The following is a 27,465-nucleotide window of genomic DNA, read 5'->3' as shown; positions in this document are numbered from 1 at the left end:
TTGGTCGCTCGCTCGTGAATCGGTCGCGCCGAAACCAGGCCTGCGGTTGAACTTTCGGCGCGCGCGGCGTGCTTTTGCGTTAGACGGAGGTAGGTTCGATTTTAATGGAACGGGGATTAGATATAGATCGAGTTACGGGGACGTGGGAGGGAGGACGGCGGGAGCGGTTATTAATAAGAGCGATTATCAGACGAGAACAACGGGGCGGGCGCGAGCTCGGGGCGGGACTCGGTGCGGCGGTTATGTCGAGTTAATCTAAAAATGGAAGACATGGGACACAGGGTCGCGGAGGAGAGAATCTCGCTCCGCGAGATGGGGTCGATAGTTTCCTCTGGAAGACGGATCGATCCTACCGGATCTGGATCCTCTGTGGATCTAACGCAACGGACGCGCAACCCTTCGCGCGTTAACCCGGCCGCTCCTTCCGCGACCGACGTTCTCGCTCTCGATCTCTCCCTCTCTCTCTCTCTCTCTCTCTTGACGTGGTCGATTAAATCACACGCCCGATTGACGAAAATGCGATATCGCGCGTTTCTGCTAAGTCGCTGGTTGTGCAGAGCGCCGAGAACGAGAATTTAGTCGAGTCGTACCGAAAGAAGCAGCCGGCGCTTATCAAAACTGCCCGAGTCAAAATTTTGGTCTTACGCTGAGAAACAAAAACTTGAAAATTTATTTGTATATTTATCTGTGTATATATATAATACTTGAAAATTTATAAATAATTTATAAATGATACTTGAAAATTTATTTGTATATTTAATTTGTGTATTTATTTGTGTATATGTGTGTATATATATATATATATATATATATATATATATATATATATATATATATATATATATATATTTAGAAGTTTATTTCTGTGAAATAAACTTCTATCCCGCGAATAAATATCAAGTGTTCTTTTCTCAGAGTACTCTCTTTCGACCTGAAATGTCCAATATCTATATATTGAGAGAAAAACTGTATATTGAAAATTCATTTGCAGAATATAAAGTTTATCTCTGTGAAATACAATTTATTTCTATGAACAAACTTTATATGCCACAAATAAATTTTCAAGCAGTTATTTTTCAGTATATATTTTGAAGAATCAGTATATGTCACATACACTTGGAAATTGAAGTCCTACACGGAAGAAAAGCCTGAGTTCGTATGCACTGAAAGAAATTATACGATAAAAAATTATAACTAACAATATTTCCGATCAAAATGCCGATAAATTTTTGTATCTGATCACGAGACATTCGATAAGAAATATAATTCATAACTTTTTAAAGAAATTTAATACATAATTTTTAATATAGTTCATAATTTTTTGATCGATTTATCTGATGTATGTATGTGTGTGTGTGTGTGAAATGTCATTATAATTGAAAATATCCGATTAAATTTAATCGGATATAAACATTCATCGGTATTTTGAGCGAAAATATTTGTTTATTAATTTTTTATCGAATAATTTCTCGAATCAGTGCAGTGTGACTAAACAAGGAATAAACAAAAATTCAATGACGAGAAGTGATATCTCTGTTACGATCGAAAATATTTGTCTGAACAATCGACTGTTTTGAAACTCGGTTAAAATAATAGAAAACAATTGACTAGAAACTTTCTGCAGAAATCTTCTTGTTTCTACAACCGAGTTTTCCGTCTGGCTTTTATTCTTGCCAGACAACGGAAAATTCAGACAGATTAACGGATTTGTTTCTTCCGTATACTTAGCGCCTCCAAACAGCGCAAAATATACAAAATGCTACTCGTAGATTTTAAAGAGGATCTCTCGACAAACCACTGAGAAAAAAATATTCAAAATTTTATTTATGGGATAAAAATATTTCACAGAAATACATTTGATTTCGCGGAAATACAGTTTCTATCCTACAAAAAAACTTTCAAGTATTCTTTTCTCAGTATAGGTTAAGTAGAATCAAAAGAGTTTGATATGGGTCTCAGAATATCAAAGTAGGCATTGAATGGGATATTAAGGTCGAAAGAGCGGGATCAAAATTTCAATTTGGGTGTTGTCGATTTAAAGAAGATCGAGATAATTCTTCCGACATATCAAGTCACAACATAATGACACGTAAAAAACAATTGTGCTACATTATTGATCAATGAATCGTTTTAAGTTGAGACTCGTAGTGACTCGAGTGAAATTAAAGAGAAGACTTGGTAAATTGGCGAATTCAGACTGAAGTTGCAGAAAAGATAAGGGTTGCACGTCGTCGATTGGCGAAATGATCGAGAGACAGAGTGAGCATCTTGCTCTTACGTCCTGGATCAGTGAAAGGCGAAGGTATCCTACTGGGTCGAGATCCTTCGTGGGGATCTACGATATGGTGTGAAGAGGAATAAGGCTTGTGCTTCACTTCCATGAAAGACAATAGTTCTTTCAACGGAAGGCAATGTTTTAGATCAAGAGTGACGTCACATTTCTCCGCTACAATATATATGACCGAGAAATATAATTAGACGTAGAAGAAGAAGATAAATAGAAAAGGCAAAAGCAGAAGAAGAAGTAGAAGGAGCAGAGGAAGAAAGAAGAACAGAGAAACTCTACGATGTGTAGAGAAAAATTCCCACTACAGTAATTGAATCTCATCGAGTAATTGATGTTTTGTCGTTCATACACAATTCTTCAAACAAAATTGTTAATACCAAAACAAAAAAGCATTAAATGGAAGATAAAGAAAATTAAACAAACTTCAAGTAAGAGGTCAGGTAATTTCGAAGAAAATTAGGCAGATTAATTGTCGTGGAATTAAAGATTGGAAGGTAGTAGTCTAATTGCCGAAACTGCGTTCTCACCCGGAACGGCCGTCACTAATATTTCACGAGCTTAATTAGGATTTAAGACACGCTCACGTAGTCGCGCCGTGGATTAACCAACGATTAGCAGCGAGGCCAAAAGAAAAGGAACGAAAAAAGGACTCAGAACAAAACAGGCTCGGAGCCTCGTCATGAGATCGTTGAAAAATGGCGGCCGTGAAAGCCGAGACAGGGGCACTTGCAAATGGGCTTTCAATAAGGTTTTGTCCTCGATCTGTCGGCCAATCGGGTCATTCGTCACTTCTCATTTTCGCTCGTTAATTCGGCTACGTCGAAAGCCGATTTGCGTGACGATCTATGTCGATTTGTCGGCTGTCACCGCCGCTGTATACTACGTATCCATCGGCGCGAGAGATTCCGTTCGTTCCGGCTTCATCCCTTCGCGCGAGAAGCGGAAGTGCCGTCGACCAAATTCTCAGGAAAAATACGCTCAATCCTTTGAAGCTCATTTATTATATCGCGGAGGAGATTTCAATACTTCAACGACAAAATATCCAATGTACGCTTCTCTACTCCACTATATATGTAAAAATCAACGAAGACACATCTGTTTATAATCAATCTTGGCTGGTAAAATTCAACCTCGTCGATATAATCAATTATAAATCTACTTATTAAGAGCAATTATCAAGAGAAGCTTAAAATTTACAGCCAGGAAATTACTGGAATCGTCGGTTGTGTTGAGTGAAAAATAAAGAAACGTAAGCGCAAATAGATGTGTTTTGTATCGTAATGTTTGAACAAGGCGAATAAAATATTCGCGGTAAGGGAATTAAGTAATTACATATATTTCCTTTTACATCTATTTTTATGTATGACAGTAAGTTTCTATCAATTTTAAGTAAATGTAATTATATCAAAACTATGCGCGTTACGATATTTGACAGATTCTGTCGTGCAGAAAACGCCAATAACTCGTTGTCAAAACGGTTCACGAGCGTAACTAAATTTTCAAGTAACTATTATTGTTACAAATCGCACAACGAGCCGCCGGATAATCGTGCGACTTCGAGATTTTCTTTAAAGCACGACAGCGACTCAGTGAGAGACGACTTTATTTGCTCCGCTCGGAGCCATCACTCAGAGTGATGAAACGAAAACAGATGAGAAAGAAAATAACGCGGCGAGACAGATATGCGGTCGTTTTATTCATTCCCGTGAAATGATACTCGAGACGATCAAGACTTAAGTATCGCGCACCGGTAGGAGAAACGAAAATACACTCGTAAAAATTGGGAGTCGCGCGAATAAACTTTCTGTATGACATTACACTCGGACTACCTGCTATGATCGCAGCAATTTCCTTGACGATAAATTTCAGCGAATGACAAATTTTTGTAAGAAGACACGGATCAAATAAGTCGGCTTCTAAAATTGTTTGTACAGAGGAAAGAAAGATATCTCGAAGCAACCTTGAAGGAAGAAGAGGATATGATAGACGGAGGAAATAAATATTATCGAGAAAAACAATGTAGATATAAGATAAAAGTATCAATGCCTGGGCCATAGATTCGTAGAATGGACTGCGCACTGACAAGATTGAAAGACAGAGATATGCAAATACTTTCTCTGTCGTACAGTATTCCAGGGAAGAACAATGTGGGAGAAATAAAAAAGAGAGAGAGTGAAAACATAGTGAAAGAAAGAGAAGTCATCATGTAATCGCTTCTGCTCCTTCGTTCTCCTCACAATTAGACGATTAGACAAGGAAAGATTTTTACTCTCTATTACCCTTTCTTATTAATGCTGGCTTCATCCCTCCTACAGCAATGCACAGCTTATTCTATACATCCATGGCCTGAACATATACCTAATCCATTGTTTTAGTTTTTCAATACAGATATTTAAATTTTCAACATAGCAATGTATGCATACATTCAATACATGTGCATATATTCTATAATAAAAATTAAAATATTGCATTTAAAGACCAAAACAATAAGCATGTCCAGAAAGGGAATTTTAGATAAGTGTCCAGGCATTGGTGCTTTTGCCTTACGTGCAAAACTATTTGAAATCACTTTACAATTTCGTTTCTAAATAATATCGATAAAAAGAGTCTGCATAATCTATACGAATATAGCAAGAATAAAATAATTATAGGACGATCACGAGGGAAGGGAGAGCAGAAAGTCCAGTGCGTTCGTTATAACTCTACTTCGACCACTACGACGTCGATTTAGAATTCGGCAAGAAGATAATAGTGACTAAATAATGCCTGTTAGACTCCACTTTTGTTGTAGCGCGCCTACAATAATAATTACCTACGGGAGAAGTACTAAGTTCGTCGCGATTGATGCGAGAAGATCCTTTTTGGCCAATGCGTACCTGAGCAATATTAGGGATTTAATTACTTAATAATAACGTAGCGGATCGGGATGCTTGCCGTGTGCTGGACACCTTGTCGGTCTGCCAACCTGGACACATTATCGACGATAGATCTCTGGGTACCAAGTGAGCGAAACATCGGCGATACGGATCCGATTGAAGTCGCGCTGCACCGTCGTAAAGAGATCAGAATCGAGATTATCGCCTGATTTCTGAGGGTACCAATTCAGAATTCGAACCCTCGGCGGCAGTGCTGGAGAGAGATAGACAACAATAAATCGAAGCTCTGAATCCTCCTCGATAATCGGGGTTTATCATTAGAACACTTCCCGCTTTAATCCGCTGATGAACCATCGAGAGAAAGCAAGGTCGATTATATATACGTATTAAATTTCTCCTCGGCTGTTCCCGATCCAACTCTCAACTTCTCTAATCCGAGCGCATCCTTCGCTCATCCTTCGAGTTTGGACCTTCTTCCCTCAGGACTTTTCCCCTTTAAAGGAGAAAAAGAAGACGGAACTCTTCTTCCATTAATCATTCCGGAAATAGTTTAGGCGTTTAAAAAGAGAGATACTGTAGTAGCGCGAAAGTGTTTCGCGCGTCGAAGTTGACGTTGAGATGGGGAATCAGGAAAAGCTCTCAACGTTGGTACAGCCGCGAGAACGATACGATGGGACGCGACTCCCATTATCGTGTCGCAGTTAGAAAGTAAAGAACCGTATTGGCGATATTAACGAAGGTCCAATCTCGAAGAGAAATGGAGCAACGAGAGCGACGTAATACGATGAGTCTCCGAATGGTAACGCAGACTATGGCTTTCATCACTTAAAGCGGCCGTGGACCACGAGCAAGGTAATCCCGCGGATTTCATTGCGACCGGCATAATCAAAGTTCCTTGCCTTTCAACGAAGTTTCATCTCGAGAAGCGAAAGATTCTGCCTGAGAGCACGCTCCGATGTGTTTCCATCGATTTCATTAACCCTTTTAAATTCACGCTTTAGCTGTCGCAGGGAAGTTAATCGCGAGAGCGCAGAGAAGAGAACAGGTCGGCCGCGCTACGCGATAATCAAGCATTCTCAGCTCCCGCGCGACATGAGCTGCGAACGGTGCTACAAACGACGAGCGGTGGAAATGGAAACAGGCCACACGACGTTCCGCCTTCCTCTCTCAGTTCGAGATAACGTATCGCAGTCAGTCTTTGTCGCCATAGGCGATCCGATAGATCCGTAAGCCCCGACTGAGAAGGAGGGCGACCGCGAAGGACCGAGAATCAGGATAAACAGTTGAGCCGCGACCGTTAAGCCGTTCATTGAGCTGGAAACAGCCGGTTTCCATTAGCGACAGCAGTTGAAAGCGTCGCATTCGAATTGAGCGCTCCTCCAAGATGCTTCATTAAGGCTCCCTTGCTCGTGATCTGGCCACGATCGATCTCGCCATCGATTTCTACGCGTGAGCCACATTCTCGTCCCGTTTGACCTCCCTTTCTGTCGCGCACGGGGGTCGATTCGCTTCACCTACGATACCAGAGCCGAGAAGAGAGCTTATAGGAATAATACTTTCGTCACACCTGAAGCGATCTGCGCCTCAACTCGAGACCGTACGAGTCTGCGTGCGTGTACAGCACGTGAAACGTCGCGAGGACACTTCTTGATCGCCGGATCGTCGGAGCGCCGCGTGAAATCTCAAGGGAGGACGCGGGGACGACCGACGTCCTTGAAGAACCGGGATCCCAATCGACAGTCTACGATTCGGGGGTGGAAAGGGACTTGGCGACCACCACTGGGGGGAGGGGGTGGCCGCCGTGCGACGTGCACGTCGTGTCTCTCGTGTGCAGCCGGCGATATCGATCTTGCGAATCGTCGCCGGTTTGTTTAGGGTGCCTCCACGGTCCTCACCCCGGCTCACACCCTGGTCTCGTTGTAGGGACTGGACGAGCTCGCGCCCTGACGACGCTGCCGGTCGGCGTCGCCCGGCACGTTGAACACGACGTTCGGCACGGTCGCCGGGTCGACCGTTGGGGCTTGCTGATAGTGCGACCGACCGGGCTGTGATTGGTGAGAGTGGGAGGAGGACGAGGGCGCGCCCTCGCTTATGGAGGTAGTCGAGGCGAGTATACGCCGACCGCGTACCTGGTAACGTTGGGGGTAGCAGCGCCCGCAGCAGGAGTGCAGCAGGCCGCCCCTGGAGGCAGTGCTGTGCGCGGGGGAGGTCAGGGGTGACGGCGAGCCCGGCCTCTTTGGGGCGCCGTTGTACGGCACTTCCATCTCCACGAATTCGCGATCCTGGAAAAAGAAAATAGACAGGGCGCTCGTGAGTGAAAATTCCTTCCTTGATTTCATGGATGATGCGCTAATGAAAGAAAAACCGTGCGAAGAGGGTAGCGAGGGAAACCATGCTGGGATATATGCGGGGATTTCGTGCGCACGCGATGGTACTTACGAGGATACCCATTACGGCCTTCACACACAAATTGACATAACCGTAACGTAAGACATACCGTAAGAATTGAACAATCACATTGAGAATCGTCGAACCGTAAGGTCGCCAATTTGATGAATACTCGATCGCAATTGGTCAATTCTTACGGTACATCTTACGTTACGGTTACGACAATTTGTGTGTGAAGGCCCTTAGAAATTTTGATTAGGTACGCCTGATATTATACAAGAACCTAAGTAAATTTATGATAATCCTACATGTGGTATATTTGATAAAAGTATAGTGACGATCAAATAAAGAAAACTCGTGAAGGATTATGATAATTAGACTCATTATTGGTACATTAGAATCCTAAAATTCAACTTTCTCAGCAGAAATTTTAATCAGATATGCCTGATACTGTACAAGAACCTAACTAGATAGGTGTAAACGTAAAATAATCCTATGATTAATAATAATCCTATAGTATGGTATATTTAATAAGGGGTATAGTGAGAATTAAATAAGGGAGACTTATGGTTAGACCCAGTATAGGTTTACGTTAGGATCCTAAAGTTTAATTTCCTGACAAGAAATTTTGATCAGATATGCCTGATATTATACAAGGACCCAGCTGGGTAAATGTAAGATAATCCTAAGTACGATATACTTGATAAGGGTATAGTGAGAACTAAGTAAGGGAAATCTGTAAAGTTATGATGGTTAGACCCATCATAAGTCATTAAGAGAGATCCTAAAATATGAACTTAGTGTATTATCTTATAAGGTTACATTGATCAGATGTTTTCGAGATTTTATCTATTCTTCATATTATTTATGGTTTGTCTTATCAGGATTCAACAGAAATCATTTATGGCTAACTTTATATACATATAACAGGCGTATAACTATAAAAATTATGTATTCGTAAAAATTATTTTCTATATTTTTCTCTTTGATTTCAAATATTACTAAATATTTATATAAACTACTAAATTATAAGAGTAATTTATAAGTAGTTAAGCTATCAGTATATCGTCAGAGTTCGTTAACATCACTTTGTGTTCAATGGTGAAGTCAAGCAAAACGTCAGGCCGTAGTCAGTAAGGGAATGGACCATTCACGAAACGGTGAAATATTTGGATGGAGGAGTTACGAAAGGAAGGATATACGGTAAAAAGACCGCATATGTTAGTAATGAAATGTCAAATTTTCATATAACAAAATAAATTTTCATTAAACAAAATAATTAGATTTTTTATTTCTCGCATAATTTTTTTCTCTATATGAAGATCTAATAAAAATTCGATGAGAATCTGACTAGGATCTAATGATGAATCCTGATTACCGCGCTGCGTTACATGACTTACTAGGACCTTATACAAACTGATAATCGATTGAGATCAACCTTACCAGCAGCATGGAATAAATTTCTAGCCGAGATTCGTCGGACTGTGAAATTACAGAACGCAGGACGCAAATGTAGGAACGCTGAGGTTGAGGAAAAATATCGGAGGATAGATTAAAGAGGAAACCCATGGGAAACCGAGAAGTTGGGGACACACTCGTTGGACATTGGACGGAAGGTGTTGAAATAAGAAGATAGCAGAACATGAGGGCCTTTCCGGCTCCATTCGTCCCATGAGAAAGGGTGTGAACAATCGTGAGGTTAAAAGCTGCGCCAATTCTCGCAAGCAGCGCACATATACGCACACATTAATTAGAACGTGTCACGTTTGCTGGGAAGCTTGGTTCAAACTGTGCAAGGTAAGAGAAGACGTGGGTGAATCAGAATTATTCCCGAGTGACTCTGCACAATGTCGAACGTGTCGAATGAAACGATCGAGCGTGATAGTTGCCGGTAACTCACGATCAATTATCATTTATCTGCATTAGAATTGCAGCACGAGAGCATCCCCACGATCACTACAAATCCAAGTGTGTAATTTTTTATCGAATTTCTCAATAAAAAAAACAATGAAGATTTTTTTAGAACCTGATACACTTTTACTTTAATTACACGTTAACCTTATGTACCTTTTATATTTCAATTAGGTGGAAGTACACATATATTTCGCTATTTTTACACGTTTCATACTGTGTATCATTTTGTACACGGAAAAACGTGTTACTTTACACATTTAAAGGTTTAAATGTTTTTATGCACGACAATGTGTAATTTTTATGGAAAACAAAATTACATACATAAGTAAGTACTTTTATACATGTAAGTGTGTATTTACTAGACACTTGGATATGCAGTGATCTTATCATTATACACCTCCTTCAACGAACTATAACAGAATTATTATTAATTACTTTTTCCGTTGGAGTATATATCATTTATCTCGCGTGCTGACGCATATATGATAATTAATGAGTGCGAGTGTGCACAAAACATCGGCGCATCGTGCAACATCGCGCGAAGAGAGAAAGAGAGAGGGAGAGAAAGATGAAGCGTATTAACATCCAATGTAATCGTATTTCACGCTTCCTCGACGGCGCGAGACAAATCCTTTCTTCCGTAGATAAATTTATTGCCAACGCATTTTCACCTCTCTTCTCTTCTTACAGACTTGCCAAATTTTCATCTTCGAAGAATAACAATTTCCTCTCTATATGTGTGTGGCCGGCTGATTAATTAATCTACTTTGTCGGACATAGTCGCGTACCTTATAACGGCGGTAAGACGAAGTGCAACTATTTCTCGACATGTTACCGTCGCTGACCCAACTTCGACCTGTCGTATATTGCCTAATCTATGTACGAAGTTGTTGGTTAACCCGAATTATGCCGAGAGATGAGAAAGCAAGCAACGAGCCCTTTCGGTTGTTTCTCGTCGTTACGTCGTAACACGCCCGTGTTTCGTTCGCGATTCTGCAAACTTCCGCTGGGAATGTATCGGACCTGTTTTGCATTAATTTCGGAACGTCGTTAGTGTAGTCTGTATTCTAGGTGGAGCTCCCTTAATAGCAAATTAAGAAAACGTACAATGAGGAGGCTATGATATGAATACTTATTGTTTGATAAATTTTGTCTTTTCTTCATAATAGAAATGTCCAAAACAAAATTATTCTATTTGAATGTGACTTTATAGGAAAATTCTCTTTTTGTATAAAGTTACGTGTTTTTTATTCATTAAAAAATTTATTTTTATATGTAAAACGTTCTAATAATCATAATCATCGTTATTAGCAATGTAATTTAATATGTTGCATATATATATATGCAATATTGGTTTTAAACATTAAATTATTATAAGGAAAAAAAAATTCATATATATTGAAATGTGTAAAAGGAATTGAAATATCATATATATTTCCCCGTACATTCCAACTGAATGTATTGTTTATATTGAAAAAATATTTAAAAAAAAGGAAAGAATTGACATGAAAAAATGAGGCTTTTGAGAGAGAAAGATGTTCGTGATTTCATAACTTCAGTATTTTTCAAATAGACTTTTCAATCTATTCAAAAATATGTCTAGAGGAATACAATTTTAAATTGTATTATTGTATTATTTATGTATTAATAATATATAAATAATATGTATATTATATTTAATTTTTTAGTTTAGAAATTATTTAGCTATAATATTATAATATTATAGCTCTTATTAATATATTTATTTGTTATTTTTTATTTCTATGTATATTTTTAATTCAACTATTTGTTCTCATTCATCCATTTTCACAGTTATATTCGTATTGCTTGCTTAAAATCACGCGCCATTTAGAAATTATTTATTTATTTTTTATATTTTCTTTTATAGTCACTTATTATATTTATTATTTTTATTATTATTGATTATGATTATGAGAATTTTTTACATATAAAAATAAATTTTATAATGAATAAAAACGCGCAACTTTATAGAAAAAGAAAATTTTCCTATAAAGTCGCGTCCAAATAGAATAATTCTGTTTTGAACATTCCTTAAATCCCTTTTCCTTCGATGCTTCTTGGTTTTATTCAATTTTTCTTTTTTTTTTTGTAGTTCCTTCGCACAATCCTTCATGATTAGTTAAATTACTAGAGTAAATTACTAGAGCTACGTTAGATACGAAAAAGTGGATAAGGGATGAGAGTCCCGTGATCCGCGTGAAAAACGGGACGCTACGAAGAAATCCTGCGGGAACGATGCTCGGAAAACGAGGGGTTATCGAGTGATCTCTCGACGTCGCTCGAGTGAGCGTCGCGTTCTTCGGCGTCGCGCGAAAGGATATTGCTCGTATAGAATGGAGCAGCACCTCGATCTCCTTTGCGATAAACGTTCTCGAAACGACTCGATGAGGTCTACGTAAACTGGGAAACGTTTTTGCTGTGTGGAAGATAACGGCCACTAATAATTTTTGCAATGGCATTTTACAATTATAACTTTATAATAAAATAATTTTATAATATAATAAAATTTTATAATATTTATTTAATATTTATTTAATAATATATATAGTATATAACATGTAATAACGCACATTAGTATGCGTTATATAGAATTAAAAATTTGTTCTGGCGAATTAAATTAATTGGTTGATTCAGGGTAAAAATATGTGGTTTTTCTTCCTCTCCCATATTTCTTTCTCCCATATTTCTGATATTTATATATCAGAATAATATATTCTAATATAAACTAATATGTTCAAATATGTTCAAATGTAATCTATGATATGAATTAATATTTCTTTCAAATGATTTAATTTATTCATTTATGATAATAAACACGATGTAGTATAAAAAAATGTTCTGCTTGTACGTAAGATTGTATACATTCGTCTTGATTTTATTCTCCTGAGGGATTATGATTAAATTACACGCTAACATCCACGGTTCTGATTCCGATTAGCCTACTTATCACATGTTGCTTGAATATCTTTGAAACTTGAATGCTTCAGGGACTTATGTACTTGTATCAGTCGAAATTATATTTTATATAATCTATACAAAATTCTCTAAAGCCAAAAATGGTAAAGATGCTACTTTTAATGAAATACGCATTTAATATAGGATAAGTATCCATCAAATAACCAATATATAATTCCATAGTTTTTACCGTAACTAAACATAGTTTTAACAATAACTAAATTATAGTATTTGAATAAAATACTGAGAGAAAGAACACATAAACACCTGTTAACGGCGTCCATTGTATATGTCGATGTAGATAGTATTGATGTCATGGTTACACAGAGAAAACTACTATGGTTGCTATATCCACATATTCTACAGTTAGAGAGAAAATTTATGATGATGAAACAGATATGGCAATAAAAGCTGCTGTTATTACATGCCTATCTACATAGTTCTCACAGCTATAGTTTTTGATATATAATGTTCAGTTAGTATATTCTCATATACATAGTTGCCTCAACCAAAGAAATATCTCTGTTGTAATCTGAAGAATATGCTATGCTTGAGATATTCCTAGAGTTTAGTTGCACTATACAATATTAAGAGTACTGCTCAAACACATATAGATAGGCAGTAAAGAAGCTTAATCACTTTTAGAAGTTAGTGTATCATTCACTATAGTTATTATAAACTATATTGCATACAAATTTATATGTGAAAACTAACATTAATATTTTGTTGTAGTAACCATATTTAGAGTGATATCCTTAGTGTTTTCTCTGTGTACATAAATGTTCCCACGTCGGAACGAAGCTTTCGTCAGTTGTCTGAAAAATTCCCGAGAGCCTCGTACGGCATTTGAAGCTACACGACTCACATTCAAACGATCCTGGGAAACCACAGGATTATTTGCGAGAGACTGTTTGTATTTCAACGCGCGGACTTCCCGAAGAGAGACGCGATTTGTTCTCGTAAAGTCCTTCATCGCTCGAGCTGCCGTGCTCTAATCTTGGCACAAGAATCGCGTGATTTGCGTAATAAACGTGCGAGATCATCGTCCACTATCTATGCCGCAGAATCCATTCGGATAATCTTGCGGAGTACTTCCAAATGATGCTTGAGAAATGTAAGCCGCAATCACAATTTTCATCCGCGATATTTAGGTAGCACTGCGCATTTTAATCGTATATTTTATCTTCAACGTTAAATTAAAAAATATAATAATAAAAGCGATTATTTCAGTAAGTTCAATTGCGACTGATAAGAGGAAAACTAAATTCAGCTAGATCTATTCAGTTTGGAAATATTTAATACTTAACCTAATTATAATTTTAGTTCTCTCATGTTCTACTCTTCGCCCATAAATTTTTTAATCCATTAAATATTTTATCCATAAATCTTTCAATTTTTAACTTATACACTCTTTTTTCTAGTTACTCTGTATTATTTAAACAAGTTTTTGTGGAAATCTTGGAAGCATTACTCGAACTCTCATATTTTCCCAATGTATATTTTACGATGAAAATTCCCGAATAAAATATTCTTGTATTATAAAATTCGCAAAAAAATAGTTTTAAAACAAAAATAAACAAAAATAATTTGACTTTTTCGCGCCAATTTCTAATATCGTTAGGATATTAGGATAGGATCTTAAGTATAAAAATATCGAGCCAAGATTATTTCACATTTCTTAGGATTTTTGATGTTTTTGAAAGTCGTTTATTTTTGTAAAAAGTTTTTTATATTTCGCGCTTTTTAATTATTTACTAAAAGTTAACTTTCGAAATTGGTAAAAAAAATTTCCGGATTTCTCTCTCTCTCTCTCTCTCTCTCTCTCTCTCTCTCTCTCAGTTTGGCCGAGATTCGAACTATTTTTTATTAATTTAGCACAGATTTAAAATATTTCGGTTGGAATCTCGGCTAAAGAAATTTAAAATGGTTTGTGTCTTAGCTATATCGATTTTATTAAAATTATTTAACTATATCTTGTATTCAATTTTATTTCTTATACATTTTTGTTGTACTTATTGATGATAGAAGTAAGAACATTAAAAAGCTATAAACTCGAAGTGGACCAAAATGAAAAAATATGACCTAAATATTTTTTGTACTTTTACATTTGTGCTAAATTAGAAAGCAATTGGAGTGTACTTTTTAGGTAGGTAAGTTTACTTGTAAAAATCATGTAGAGATATACTAAACATATTATAACAAAATTTCATCTCAGAATTTCTAACGATTCTCAGAGATATAAGAGAACATGTAAACAAATATACAAGACAAAGGCCTTTCTTTTTTTTGAAGTCAGTCAAAAATCAAGTCGCGATTGAAAGAAAAGAAAAATCGTAAAGATTCTCTGGCATCAGCCACATATAACACATTAAGCCTTGGAAAATGAGTTCCTTTTTTAATACTTGGCATATCTGTAAGATGATCGCATTTACGCGATAATGAGCTTATCCTCGCGGTAAAATTTCGCTAACTCCAAGGGTGTTCTAATGATGCGTGGGAGATGTTCCCTCGTCAGAGGTAGCTCGGAACTTAAACACAACGTCCGTTTTTCCCACGCAAATCGCGCCCAAAGACATGAGGGTTATTCATAGGTGGTCGACGGCCTGTATATTCCATCGGTCAGGATCTCTTATCAAATCCGTTACTTTCGCGGAGGCCAGATTAAACGTGTTCTTATCGCATCTCACCACATCCTCCGTCGGAGGGTAACCGAGTGTAGGAATAAAACAAGGGACTTTCATGGAGGCGAGATATCAGTTCAATAAAGGATGCCTCCTCGTCTTCCTGAGCCCTGTTATTTTCTTGGGACAGAGAAAGGGAGAGAGAGAAAGAGAATTCGCGATATTCTGCTGCGCGTAACATATTGTTCGGGCGGATAGCGCCCGAAAAGAAGAACCGTTAATGATGGTTTCAGAAAGATGGATGGGTCGGGTGCGCCGTTAGTGCAATTCTATCGATTTCTCCGAAAGCTTTCGCACAACTCGCTCTGGCGAACGAGAAATTAATGCGTAACGCGCGGCGGATCTCGAGATTTCGGATTTTTGAATTCATGGGTAACGTTCGCGCATTTTCACCTCGACGCTTGCAGGTCACTTAATCTTTCATTCTTATACCGAGAGAGAATCCTGTTACAATAAATCGTTTGGTAGTTTTATATAAGAAGTCCTCTTCTAATCCACTACTACGATTATATTAAATTTTGTCGTTGGAAGTGAAAAATTGTCACTTACTCCCTTTGAGTCATTTCTTATGTACTCGTTTGGCAAAGCAGAATTGTCAAATTTATCGAAGAACTTTAAAATTCTGTGTATTCACTCTCACATGGCAAACATGTTTTCAACACTTTAATCTGGCTCACTGAAGTCGTTTCCATCCACGCTCATTAAACAAAAAATTATCTTTATTTTTTAGGTACTACAACGATCCTACTTTGCCTTCTTGTTATATAAAAAGTAACTGAAATGGCTCAACTGTATTTAAAGCTCATATTCTGAACAACAATAACTTTTTACAGCGCGTGGACCAAAAGTCCTGATTCCACTTACGGCTGATTCAAAATTGAAAGACGGTTGGGGTTGAAAATGATCCCAGTGTGCCAGATTAGAATGAATAAATAATTTAATTGGCATCCCCGAGCTCTGAGCTTCCAGGGAGAGACATTACGACAGTTGTCAATTAAAAAGTAGCATCTACTTGAAGCCGCAAACACTCTGAAGCGTTTAAGAATTATAACTGGTCTATAAAACATTTCGAAGCGCACACTTGCAGCACCGAAAGATCATATCTTGTTTATTAATTCGCAGAATGAAAAAAAATATCACCGGCAGGCTCGTTTTGTAATCAGCCAATCCATCAAACACTCCATCAAACGCAAGTGTCGACACGCGAGAAATTCATTTACCCCGACGTATACTGTAAGAGTAATTACCAGTGGTTCTTCGCTTCTGACAGCAGCACGGTCCAATATGGACGCAATGACGGATCATGAATCGTAAGACGCGGTCGAGGGTGCATATATACACACATGTATGTACTCGCATTCCCGGCGTGACACAGCCGGCGATTGGCGTTCGTAAATCCAACGGCGGCCACCGCCGTTGCCTCATAAATAACTCGATGCGGCATCGTGACCCGCCATGCTCCGCGGTTTTACGACTATAACGGCGGTTTGATATACTCGCGCGATTCCTCGCCGCCCGGAGAAAAGACGAAAAGACGGCACGTAGCACTCGGTGATCCGGAAAATTGCGAGTCCTTAGATCTTCCCGACGCGTCTCGGCGGTCTCCTCTTTTCCCTCTTTCTCTCCTCGGTCGTGAAGTGCCGGCAGTGTTGACGGCACTTCGGCAAATTACAGAAACCGGTCGACCGGCGCATCTAATATAATATGTATTGCGTGAAGAAATGCATATTACATTAGATATACGATGTATATTAGATGCGTTGTCGCGCGCGCAACTCGAGGGGGTGAACGTCGGCCGATGTAATATTTACAACACATTCCGCGGCGAGGCACAGAATTGCGATCGCGAATAAACGCGTTGTCAGAAGTACATCGGCGGCATTGCGGGAGTGCATTGTCTAAATACCACGGTGACTGCGGAATCAACGGAATGACCGCTGCACATACGTCATAGATATCGGCCGCAGCCGATGCGATGTACTGCATCGATATCAGGCCTCGGCGAACGATACCGGGCCAATCGTCAGATTTATCAGGATAATCGACAGCGACACGTTCGGATTACATCGTAACTATACTATAAATCCTATTGTCGGTACGGACTGTGGCGGATTCCATCGCGCACGCGCGCGCGCGCATTGCGAAACGCGACTGCGGGTGTCGAGAATGACCGGGATGTGTTTCCGCGAGAAATAAATGCAATAAATCCGATTTCGAAGTTTGATATTACGAGCAAGAAGAGAGCGACGCTTTTCTGAAGTTCCCGCGATCGTAGAGTTATTGAGAGCGAAACGCACACCTCAGCTGGAATTGATTTGGCAACGGATGTAACGGCGTAGCGTGCAGAACATGACCGTCTACAATACGTGGAGTAAGCTTGACTAAAGAGTACAGAAGTGTGAAAATTATCAGAATAATTTTTATTTCTTTATTCGTTTTCTCTAATTCTTTTCATAAATGCCTAATTTCAGGAAATATTACAATTTGTCATCAAATATTTCTTATAAGTTAAAACTATTACAGGCTTATATTACATACTGTACGACTAAATTATATAAATAATTGAAAAAATTCCACGCCTTCAAAACTATAAATCTTTATACAGAAATAACGGGTCACTTATACACACACGGAAAAAAAAGTTTGATTGAATTAACCAAATATCTGATCGAATATGAACGATCTAGAAATTCCAATTGAAGTAACTCGAATTCTATTTAAGTCAACCAAATATCTTGTTAACTTAAACAGAATTTGGGTTACTTCAATCGGAATTTCTGGATCGTTCATATTCGACCAGATATTTAGTTAATTCAACCAAATCTTTTTTCCGTGCAGAAAAAAGTACTTGGAAATTTATTTCTCCGGTTATAAAGCTTATTAATCCGAAATAATTCATCATTGTTTATATAATTTAGTCGCACAATACGTAATACAAACCTATAATTATTTTAAACAAATTGTACACGGAAAAAAGGTTTGATTGAATTAACCAAATATCTGGTCGAATATGAACGGTCCAGAAATTCCGATTGAAGTAATCCGAATTCTGTTTAAGTTAACAAGATTTTTGGTTGATTTAAACAGAATTCGGGTTACTTCAATCGGAATTTCTCGGATCGTTCATATTCGACCAGATATTTGGTTAATTCAACCAAACCTTTTTCTCCGTATAACATTTCCTAAAATCAGAAATTTATTGAAAAAAATTATTAGAGAAAATTAATAAAGCAGTCAAAATTATTCTAATAATTTTCACACCTCTGTAAGAGTAAGAAGTAAAAATAATTTATTTCGCGCTTGCGCCTATATTCCAGCTCCCTCACGTCGAAAGTCTTTCTGTCACAGAAGTACTTCGTGTGTAAGGAGGCTAGAGCTTACATAAATGGAATAACACATTTACGTATACATATTTACATATACGTAAATGGAATAAATTAGCTTTACTTTTTATTCTTACTCTTATCTCACACGCTAAGCTTAGCTTATGTAGCGAGCCTTTAGGGTTCACATTTTTGTGCACTTCGACGTTGATTTTTCTTCGCCGACGGCTTCATTGCTCGAAACACATTAAGCTAAGAACGCGTAACAAAGATTGGGTTCTGAGAGAGAGAGAGAGGGGGGGGGGAGAGGAAGAGAGAGAAAGAGTGCACCGCGAAGGACGCTCCTTCGATTAACCTGATTCCGTGGCGATGATAAATCGTCGGCGAGATATTGCCGGCCGCAGCGGCGGTCACATGGCTCGCCATGGTCAAGAACGTCGCGACGTCGCGAACGGCCAGGACGAACGGCCCATGTGTCCAGGTCACGGCTGCGTCTCAGTATGTTTTATTCCCTCCAGCCGGGGTCTCCGTTCCGGGCATAACGTACCGAGGCTTTTACCCTTTCCGGCGGAGGGTTTGTTTCCAGTTGGCCGATATTAAATTCAGGAACACACCCCTGACTGCGCCAAACCTGCACGGCGAGCAATGCATACGTAACTGCGAATTCGCCGGCCGTTTCGTATCCTATCCGCTCTTCGGGGTGCTCTCCGAGCGACGACGCTCGGTAAACACGCGCGCGAAGGGTGTATTACGCGCGACAGAAGCTCCTGACAATTTAATGAGCGAAACACGCGCGACGTATCTCTCTTTTATATTCCTTTTTTTTCTTCTCTTTTTACTTTGAACCAGGCCAGGAGACACTTCGACCAGTTTTCCGGAACGCCAAGTACTAATTCGACCGTGTATTTTTGCGCTGGTCGAGCGGCGCTCCGCGTTTTGTAAAATTTCACGTATTGTCAGGCTTAACAATCGTGCCTTAAAAAAATGTACATCTATGTATAGGACGGGGCAATAGCTCTATTCCTATAGAGGAAACAATGCCCGTTTTCAGAATTAGAATATCTTTAAAAATGACAAAGTGACTCCTTGAACGAAATTTCAATATTCCATATTTCCCCCATGTACAAACGAAACGAAAGACAGTACAAACAGATACAAACGATGCTGAATGGAATAGCATTTGGAAGATTACTGCATCTCAAAGTGGGGTGATTATTTAATTCCCCATAACTTTCATCCCTTTGAGATACAAACGAAAGGAAAAATTTTTTTCATTAAAACTGAATGCAAAGTCCATAGACAAAATGCATGAGTTTGGGAGATAGTTTAATGCTGCGTATCTAGAAATCTATGTGTTTTTGAACACATAATCTTCCTTCTAGTTTTGATAAATTCTGTAGGTTTAACAAATTTTAAAAGCATCTTATCTACGTGTATGCATAGATAACATTCCATTCAATCTGATAAAGATAATACTACAGTAACGTATGTTTTAAATATCGAATATTAACCAAGAATATTTTAGAAGCCATGAATATTTCAGAAGAGGTATTCTGCGACGTATTTAATGGTTATTTACTGTATTCGTTCACTTGATGCATTTCGCATGCACCGTCGCTGCCTCTTTTCGCGATCTCTCGGATCAAATGTTCTTTTCATCCTGTTTTATTCCATTGGAATAATTAACGCACCCGCTCGCACAAACGTACTCGGCATTAATTCCGTCCATTTACATGATCCCCGCTGGCCGTTACATATTTATTAAATTCCACCTCCCCGCCTCCCCCCCAATTCTCTGATTCTGCCGGCCGCAATTCCAGAGAGCGCCGTCCAGGATTAGTATTTTTGTTATCACGTCATCGTTCTCCAGCAGAGAACAACAGATTCCATTCCCGACTCATTCGCCCAATTCAATTATGGAAAACACCATAGCATATTAATGACGTATAAAATGAGCTGGAGAAATCTTCCGCCCTTTTCTTCGCACAGCAATTTCGAAACATTCGCGACGCGAGATCGTCGCAAGTCAACGTCTCATTATCTCCGGATGATGTCGTCTCGAAATCCCCTCGAGTTTCCCGAGGCTCTGTCCTCTCGTCTGTCTGGATTTTTCCGACGTCACCGATTATTTTCGTCCGCGACGATCCCTCGTTCGCTCCCCGGCTCGATCGTACCACGCGAGATGGAAGAGCCGTTTGCTATTGTCGGATCACTTCGACACACCATAGCGGGCTATAATTAGTTACGATGAGATGACGTCTCGCACGCCGCGTCGACGATCCCGATGACGTTCGATCGAGCCTGCGACTACGGCCCGGAAGAAATCAATACGCCGACCCGAAGACACCGATGATTGGCCGCGTACGTCAGCCCGAGGCGTCGAAGGCGCAGAGAAACGTACGACGAGGAAGGATGAAGATCGAGACGACATAATATAGGATCATGAGGCATAATAGGATGATGACTTTACAGATATACTGCCGTGCAATAAAATGTTTTGCAATTATTATTGTGTTAGATGTCCCTTATCGCATATTGTAATCAATCGTTATTTTTAGCTCAGAGATATTACAAATTGTTTAATGCGTTTGCTGCTTTCTGCGCAACTGCGTTGTAATTTGTTTGGTACATTTGCAGAAGTTAAACGATGATAAGATTCTTCCTTCTATTACTGTATACTGAAAGAAATTATGCGATAAGAAATTAACAAACGGGTATTTCCGATCAAAATGTCGATGAATTTTTTTATTTGATTTATCTCATAAAAAATATCGATTCATAATTTTTTGATCGGTTTATCCGATGAAATGCCATTATAATCGAAAGTATCTGATTAAATTTAATCGGATATTCTGATTGGAATAAAAATTGATCGAAAATATCCATTTGTTAATTCTTTTCGGGTAATTTCTCTCACAAGTAAACCTAATCAAAAGGTACTTCTATGGTATTTCTTATGCATTTTTGTTGTACTTGTTGATGATAGATGTGAGAAAAAACTATAAACTGCCCGTGAAACTCATAGTGGGCTAAAATGAAAAAATATGGCCTAAATATTTTTTGTACTTCTACTTGTGCCAAATTAGAAAGAAATCGGAATGTACCTTTTAGGTAGGTTTACTTAGTTTGTTAAGTAGGTTGAAGTTAATTCACGCTTTCAATAAAACAATAATTTCGACTTCTTAAACTATTCTTTCGTAGTGCAAACATGTTAGTTCAAAGAATATTTTGATGCAAAACCAAGTTGATTTATTTTTTACATGCTTGAAACTTGTTTAAACATTAGAGTTCCCATTATGCCCCGGGTTCCTCTTTATAATAACGAGTGGATCAAATTCGCCTTGAAGTTTCGTGAAACCTCCCGTCTGCTTCGAGAAACGCAATAATAATTCAATGCGTGACGGAACGGCAACTCTTCCCTAATCACACGAACCCCGTCCAGGAATAACCGTCGCATTTTGCCACGCAACTACAATAAAGCCGCGCAGCGAGAATCGTAGATAGCACATTTGCATTACAGCATTCACAAAGGAAACGAATAATCCGCGAATGGGCAATTGAATTGTTAATTGCATCGTTATTCCATCGCCTTACTGCAACCGTGTGATGCGCCACCTCGCCTCCCATCCCGCAACAATGCAAATTCGCTCGAGCAGCACGAGGATTCCACTGGAATATCCACCCGAAGAAGAGGGCCACTCTATCCCTCTTCCCCGTATCATTCCTCTACCCTCTCCCCTGCCCGCCACAGATTCTCGAAATATCTTCGTTTGTATGAACGCTACTAGTGGCACGATGACGTAAAGCCATGCATCTAGTATGCACTTCGTGCATGTGTACGAATCGAGATGGAAATATGCGATTTTGCACGGTCGTTTTTACAAGACATCACGAGTGAGAGAACCAGATACGAAAGGACAGAATGGGTTTCCTTCATCATCTCGTCCTCGATATGAAAGCTTTGTATGAGAGTGTTCTGATAGAAATGTATGCAGTTTATGTAGACATTCGCCCAGTTATTGTCCAGTGTAGATGCATTCTCATTAGTTGCGAAAATACTGCGTAGAAATTGGAGAGTTTTGTTCAGTTGAAAGCAGTTTGCCGTACAATACGTGGATTGATTTTTTCATGATACAGTATGAGTAGCTCAATTTTACAATGCGCACGTATTATAATATCTATAATGAATAAATTTGAAACATATTTATTTATATTGCTAAAAAAAGTTTGGAATTACGTACTGATGAGTAAACGTGTAGAGAAGCATGAAGCAGTAAAAGAGAATTGAAGGAAATAAGGCATTTGGCAATAAAAGTCATTTAAAGTCTGACAGAGATGACAACTAAATTTAGAAGTGAAAGTGAGCAAAAAACAAATGAAGTATATTTTAATAATACAGAGCGTGCATTTATAACAACCGCTCACTGAGCAGTTAGTGAGCTTTTGTATTCAATTAGTATATATTGGTATTCTTTTAGATCTAAAAAAAATATACCAATCTCATGCAAAAACTCATTAAGCGCTCAGTAAACGGTTGTAGTACTGAATGTAGAATTTCATTGTGGTGAGAATACATTAGACTATTCTAAGAATAATGATACACAAATGAAAACTGATAGCTCAGACTCAGAACCTAATAAAATAATACCATTATAAGAATGGAAAAAAGGACATATGTCACACATCTGATAGTTGTGAAAGATAATTGTGAATCTGATAGTTATCACGTGGAAAATGAAATATATAAAATCAATGATTCTTATTAGTATTAAAATGTTTCTATTAGAAACTATGCACAAAAAATAGTACTAGGGGAAATTTATCTTATGAGCAACAGGATCGTTTATTAATCAATTGAATAGTTTCTTACTCATTTTCTATTAAATTTTCGTTCAGTAAATGGCTTCAGATTTTGCGCATCATTTGTGCACAGTTACAAGAAAAATATTACATTTTAACTGAAAGTCGTTTTACTTTTTAATTACTAAAAAAAAGGTAAAACTTAACATAACTGCATTACATTTCTATCAGAGTTAGTTTAATTTAAAAAATCAATCCTATTTGATTATTGAAATTCAACTTGTGTGATATCAACGATAGCAGACACTTTCTTTTAAATGTTTAATGAAAAAGATAAAAGTTGCATTGTTGAATGACTTTAATTATTTCACGTAATATGTCATTCATTTCTTTCTCTGCATCTCTGATTTACGAAACAATACACTTTCACACGTACGAATATTGTGTTCTTCGAATAAAACGGTTTGTGCCTCTTCGAATAAAACAGTGAAAAATAAAAAAACAATGAGACAACAACTTGGAGTATTGGAAAATTCAAACAGAAGCTATTATTTGTTATGATATTTCAACTTCCAACTTTAAATACTTATCCATTCCCTGTGCTGTAAAAATCTCTGTATAAATTAATTAGAAAGTAATAATTTGTTATCCATTCCGAAGTTGTGAAGTTTCAATATAAAATAACTTACAGTTAAGCTTCTATTTAAACCCATTCGTTACGAAGTTCAGTATCGAAACTTTCGACATTATCGACATTGCGTCTTCGATGTTGTTTCGTATTTTTAAAAGAATAATCCCGTCAAGAGAAATATATCATTAATAGCAACACGATATCGACTTTAGACAAATTAATAAATGCTAATTATACCTCTTATACGTCCTATTTTCTCAACTGGGTGAAAATTTAAAGATAAAAGTACAGATTCGCTTCCTGTTTTGATTTTCTTTTTAATTTCGGGAAGATTATTCCAACAAATGCAAGATCTCAAAAAATAGGCGTAATAGTCGCACATTTATTATACTATAAGTAAACCTACTCAAAAGTTACACTCCGATTTCTTTCTAATTTGGCACAAATGTAGAAGTACAATATTTAGGTAATATTTTTTCATTTTGGTCCACTTTGAGTTTCGCGGACAGTTTATAGCTTTTTAATGTTTTTACTCCTATCATCAATAAGTGCAACAAAAATGCATAATAAAATTGAATACAAGATATAGTTAAATAATTTTAACAAAATCGGTATAGCTGAGATACAAACCATTCTAAATTTCTTTAGCCGAGATTCCAACCAAAATATTTTGAATCTGTGCTAAATTAGTAAAAAACGGTTCAAATCTCGACCAAATTAAGAGAGAAAGAGAGAAATTCAGCAAATTTTAATTAAAATTTTAACGAAATCGGCATAGCTAAGACGAATCATTCTAAATTTCTTTAGCCAAGATTCTAACCGAAATATTTTAAATTTGTACTAAATTAGTCGAAAATGGTTCGATGCTACTTATATATAATTGACATCATTCACGTCTCTTTTTCTGAGTACAGAAAACTTCCGTATGTTATACCAGGTGTAGAAGTATGAAACCGGAATTCCCCTATAAATGGTGCCAGCGTTCAGTTTAGTGACCGTAAGACCGCTACTGCCGCGCTATTATATTCTCCTAACAGCTGACGAATATTGTCAACAAACATAACCCCAACTTTCATTCTCTAGTATATTTTTGTATAACCTTAAACATGTCACGTTTCGAGCCTACTAACTATGATTTGCGGACAGCATTGATTTTCTGTTATCATTTAAAGAAAACTGCTGCAGAATCACATCGAATGCTTGTCGAAGCTTACGGTGAATATGCTCTTGGTAAATCTCAGTGTTTCGAGTGGTTTAAAAAATTCAAAAGTGGTGATTTTGACGTGAGGAACGAAGAACTATGAACTATGAACTATGAACTATGAACTGCTGAAACCTGGTCAAACCGTCAATACTAATCGCTACCAACAACAAATGATCGATTTAAATCGAACATTGACTAAAAAACGACCAGAATATGCAAAAAGGCAACACAATGTCATTTTGCTCCATGATAATGCCCCATCACATACAGCAAAACGGGTCAAGGAAACGATCGAGTCGTTCAGTTGGGAATTACTACCGCATGCGGCTTATTCTCCAGACTTGGCTCCGTCCGATTATCACCTGTTCGCATCGCTAGGACACGCTCTCGCTAACCAACGCTTCGATTCGTATGAAAATGTGGAAAAATGGCTAGATAACTGGTTCGCTTCAAAAGATGAAAAGTTTTTTTGGCACGGCATTCATAAACTGCCAGAGAGGTGGGAAAAATGTGTTCAAAACAGTGGAAATTATTTTGAATAAAGTATTATTTATCACTTTCGAACAACAGACGTCTTATTTGTATAAAAAAATTCCGGTTTCATACTTCTACACCTGGTAAACGGACGCTTAGCTTCGGTGCGCATCCCGGTATGTGAGCATCCGAGTGTTGACAGCGCGTTGCAGAATAGGGGTGAAGGCGCACGCTTGACCTATCATTCCTCACGGGAACGCGCGTTTGGCTTATTAAACGCATGAGTCATATACTGATGAAGTCCCGAGCATCCCGAGCATCTCGCGTCGCGCACAGTCAGCGGAAGCTCGGTCCACATCGTCCTTTGACCAACGGAGAGCACGTTCGTTTAGTTTTTCCTCGGGAAAACGTTTTCGTAAGATCGTACATACATTGTGCCCCTGGGAGGGATTCCGCGCGATTTGCATGGGACTCCGGCTCAACCCGGGTCAAAGATTCGCCAGCTTCATGGACGGCGTGAGCAACGAATCGATCGGAAACGCGACCTCACAGAGCACCCTAACGCGACGCGCCGTCGTCTGTGACACAGGAAGCGTCCGTAGTCGCGCGACGCTGTCATCTCGGCATCGGAAATGTCAGCTAATGACGTAGTTATCCGCCACGACGATCGGCCGAGTCGAGATTAAGATTAGACCGGAGGAGATATCCACACGTTCCCCCTCCCTCCGCACACGCGCGCAACAGTTGAAAAGTTTACGATCGCTGTCGGAAGTATCAATGCAATCCCTTAGAGAATTGCATATGAATAATACAGTGACTCGAAATTGAAGTAGAACAGAACGAGACAGAAAGAGGGCACGGGCTTTTCCTGGAATTGTATAATTCGCGGAGTGTTTTCTTGCGCAATTCGAAACTTATAACTCATACGCTGGATTTATATTCTATCAATCCCTGAACCGATGTAAGATGAACGTCCCGATCGGGATGACCAGGTAACCTCGTCGTAAAAATAAATTAATCAATTAATGATGTATGCATTAAGCTAGGTACACAAAATTAATTTTGTTGAGGAACTTGGACGTTCAGGATTTTAATTATCAATTTTTTTTATTTGTTGCAAGATACTATTTTACTTGGAATATTTTTGTTGTAAACATTATTTTACAAATAATGTTTATAAACTACATGTTTTTTTTTTAAATAGGAACGTTTATATCACGTTATATCATATTTATTCGAATTATCACTACTGGGAACAAATATCCCACACTGAAAGAAATCCGATACAAAATTAACAGATATTTTCGATCAAAATACCGATGAATTTTCGTATTCGATGAGAAATATCGGTTCATAATTTTTTGATCAATTTATTTGATGAAATACCATTAGGATAAAAAATATCGGATTAAATTAAATCGGATATCCTTATCAAATATAAAAATAAATCGGTATTTTGATCGAAAATATCCGGTTGTTAATTTTTTATCAGATAATTTCTCTTAATACCGATTGGAGATATCTTAATTAACTACAAAAATCACGTACTTTTTATTTTATATACTTTCTCTGCTTATAAAATATTTTCTAATCCTCTTTCGACCTCAACATAGCTATTTCAATCACTTAAAGTCAAAGAATAATTGCATATATCTATAAAGTAGACACGTGATGTTAATTGTCAACTTCCAAGATCAGCAGTGCACAAAATAGCTTGTAAAATTATGATGTTCTAATATTCACTCCCTGTGACTTTTAGTTCGATTCGTTATAACTGACAATATATGAAATATAGAGTTTACACGTGTTTAATTTGCATATAATGCAAATCCCGCACTAAGTGACTTTTAAAGAGAAACAGATGTAATTGTCTCAAATTGGGATACGGTCATTAGTCGGGACATTCGCTTT

The 27,465-nt window shown here is 38.0% G+C and overlaps 1 protein-coding gene across 11 annotated transcripts in view; it reads right to left on the bottom strand.

Moving 5' to 3' along the window:
- LOC116841244 (potassium voltage-gated channel protein Shal) overlaps window positions 1-27,465 on the bottom strand; it is a 191,666-nt gene that overhangs the window by 46,130 nt on the left and 118,071 nt on the right. For 10 of the 11 annotated variants that reach the window (XM_032808944.1, XM_032808943.1, XM_032808945.1 and 7 more), the window contains exon 4: window positions 7,293-7,445. In XM_032808944.1, the coding sequence (XP_032664835.1) occupies window positions 7,293-7,445 (153 nt within the window). Of the gene's footprint in view, window positions 1-1,343; window positions 7,446-27,465 lie in introns of those variants that run through there. The other variant, XM_032808942.1, reaches the window with a different exon arrangement.

Source organism: Odontomachus brunneus, unplaced genomic scaffold (assembly GCF_010583005.1).
Source record: "Odontomachus brunneus isolate Ranch 3 - 2012 unplaced genomic scaffold, Obru_v1 Obru_scaffold_014, whole genome shotgun sequence".
NCBI classification, from domain to species: domain Eukaryota; kingdom Metazoa; phylum Arthropoda; class Insecta; order Hymenoptera; family Formicidae; genus Odontomachus; species Odontomachus brunneus.
This window is presented reverse-complemented; position numbering and strand designations above follow the sequence as displayed.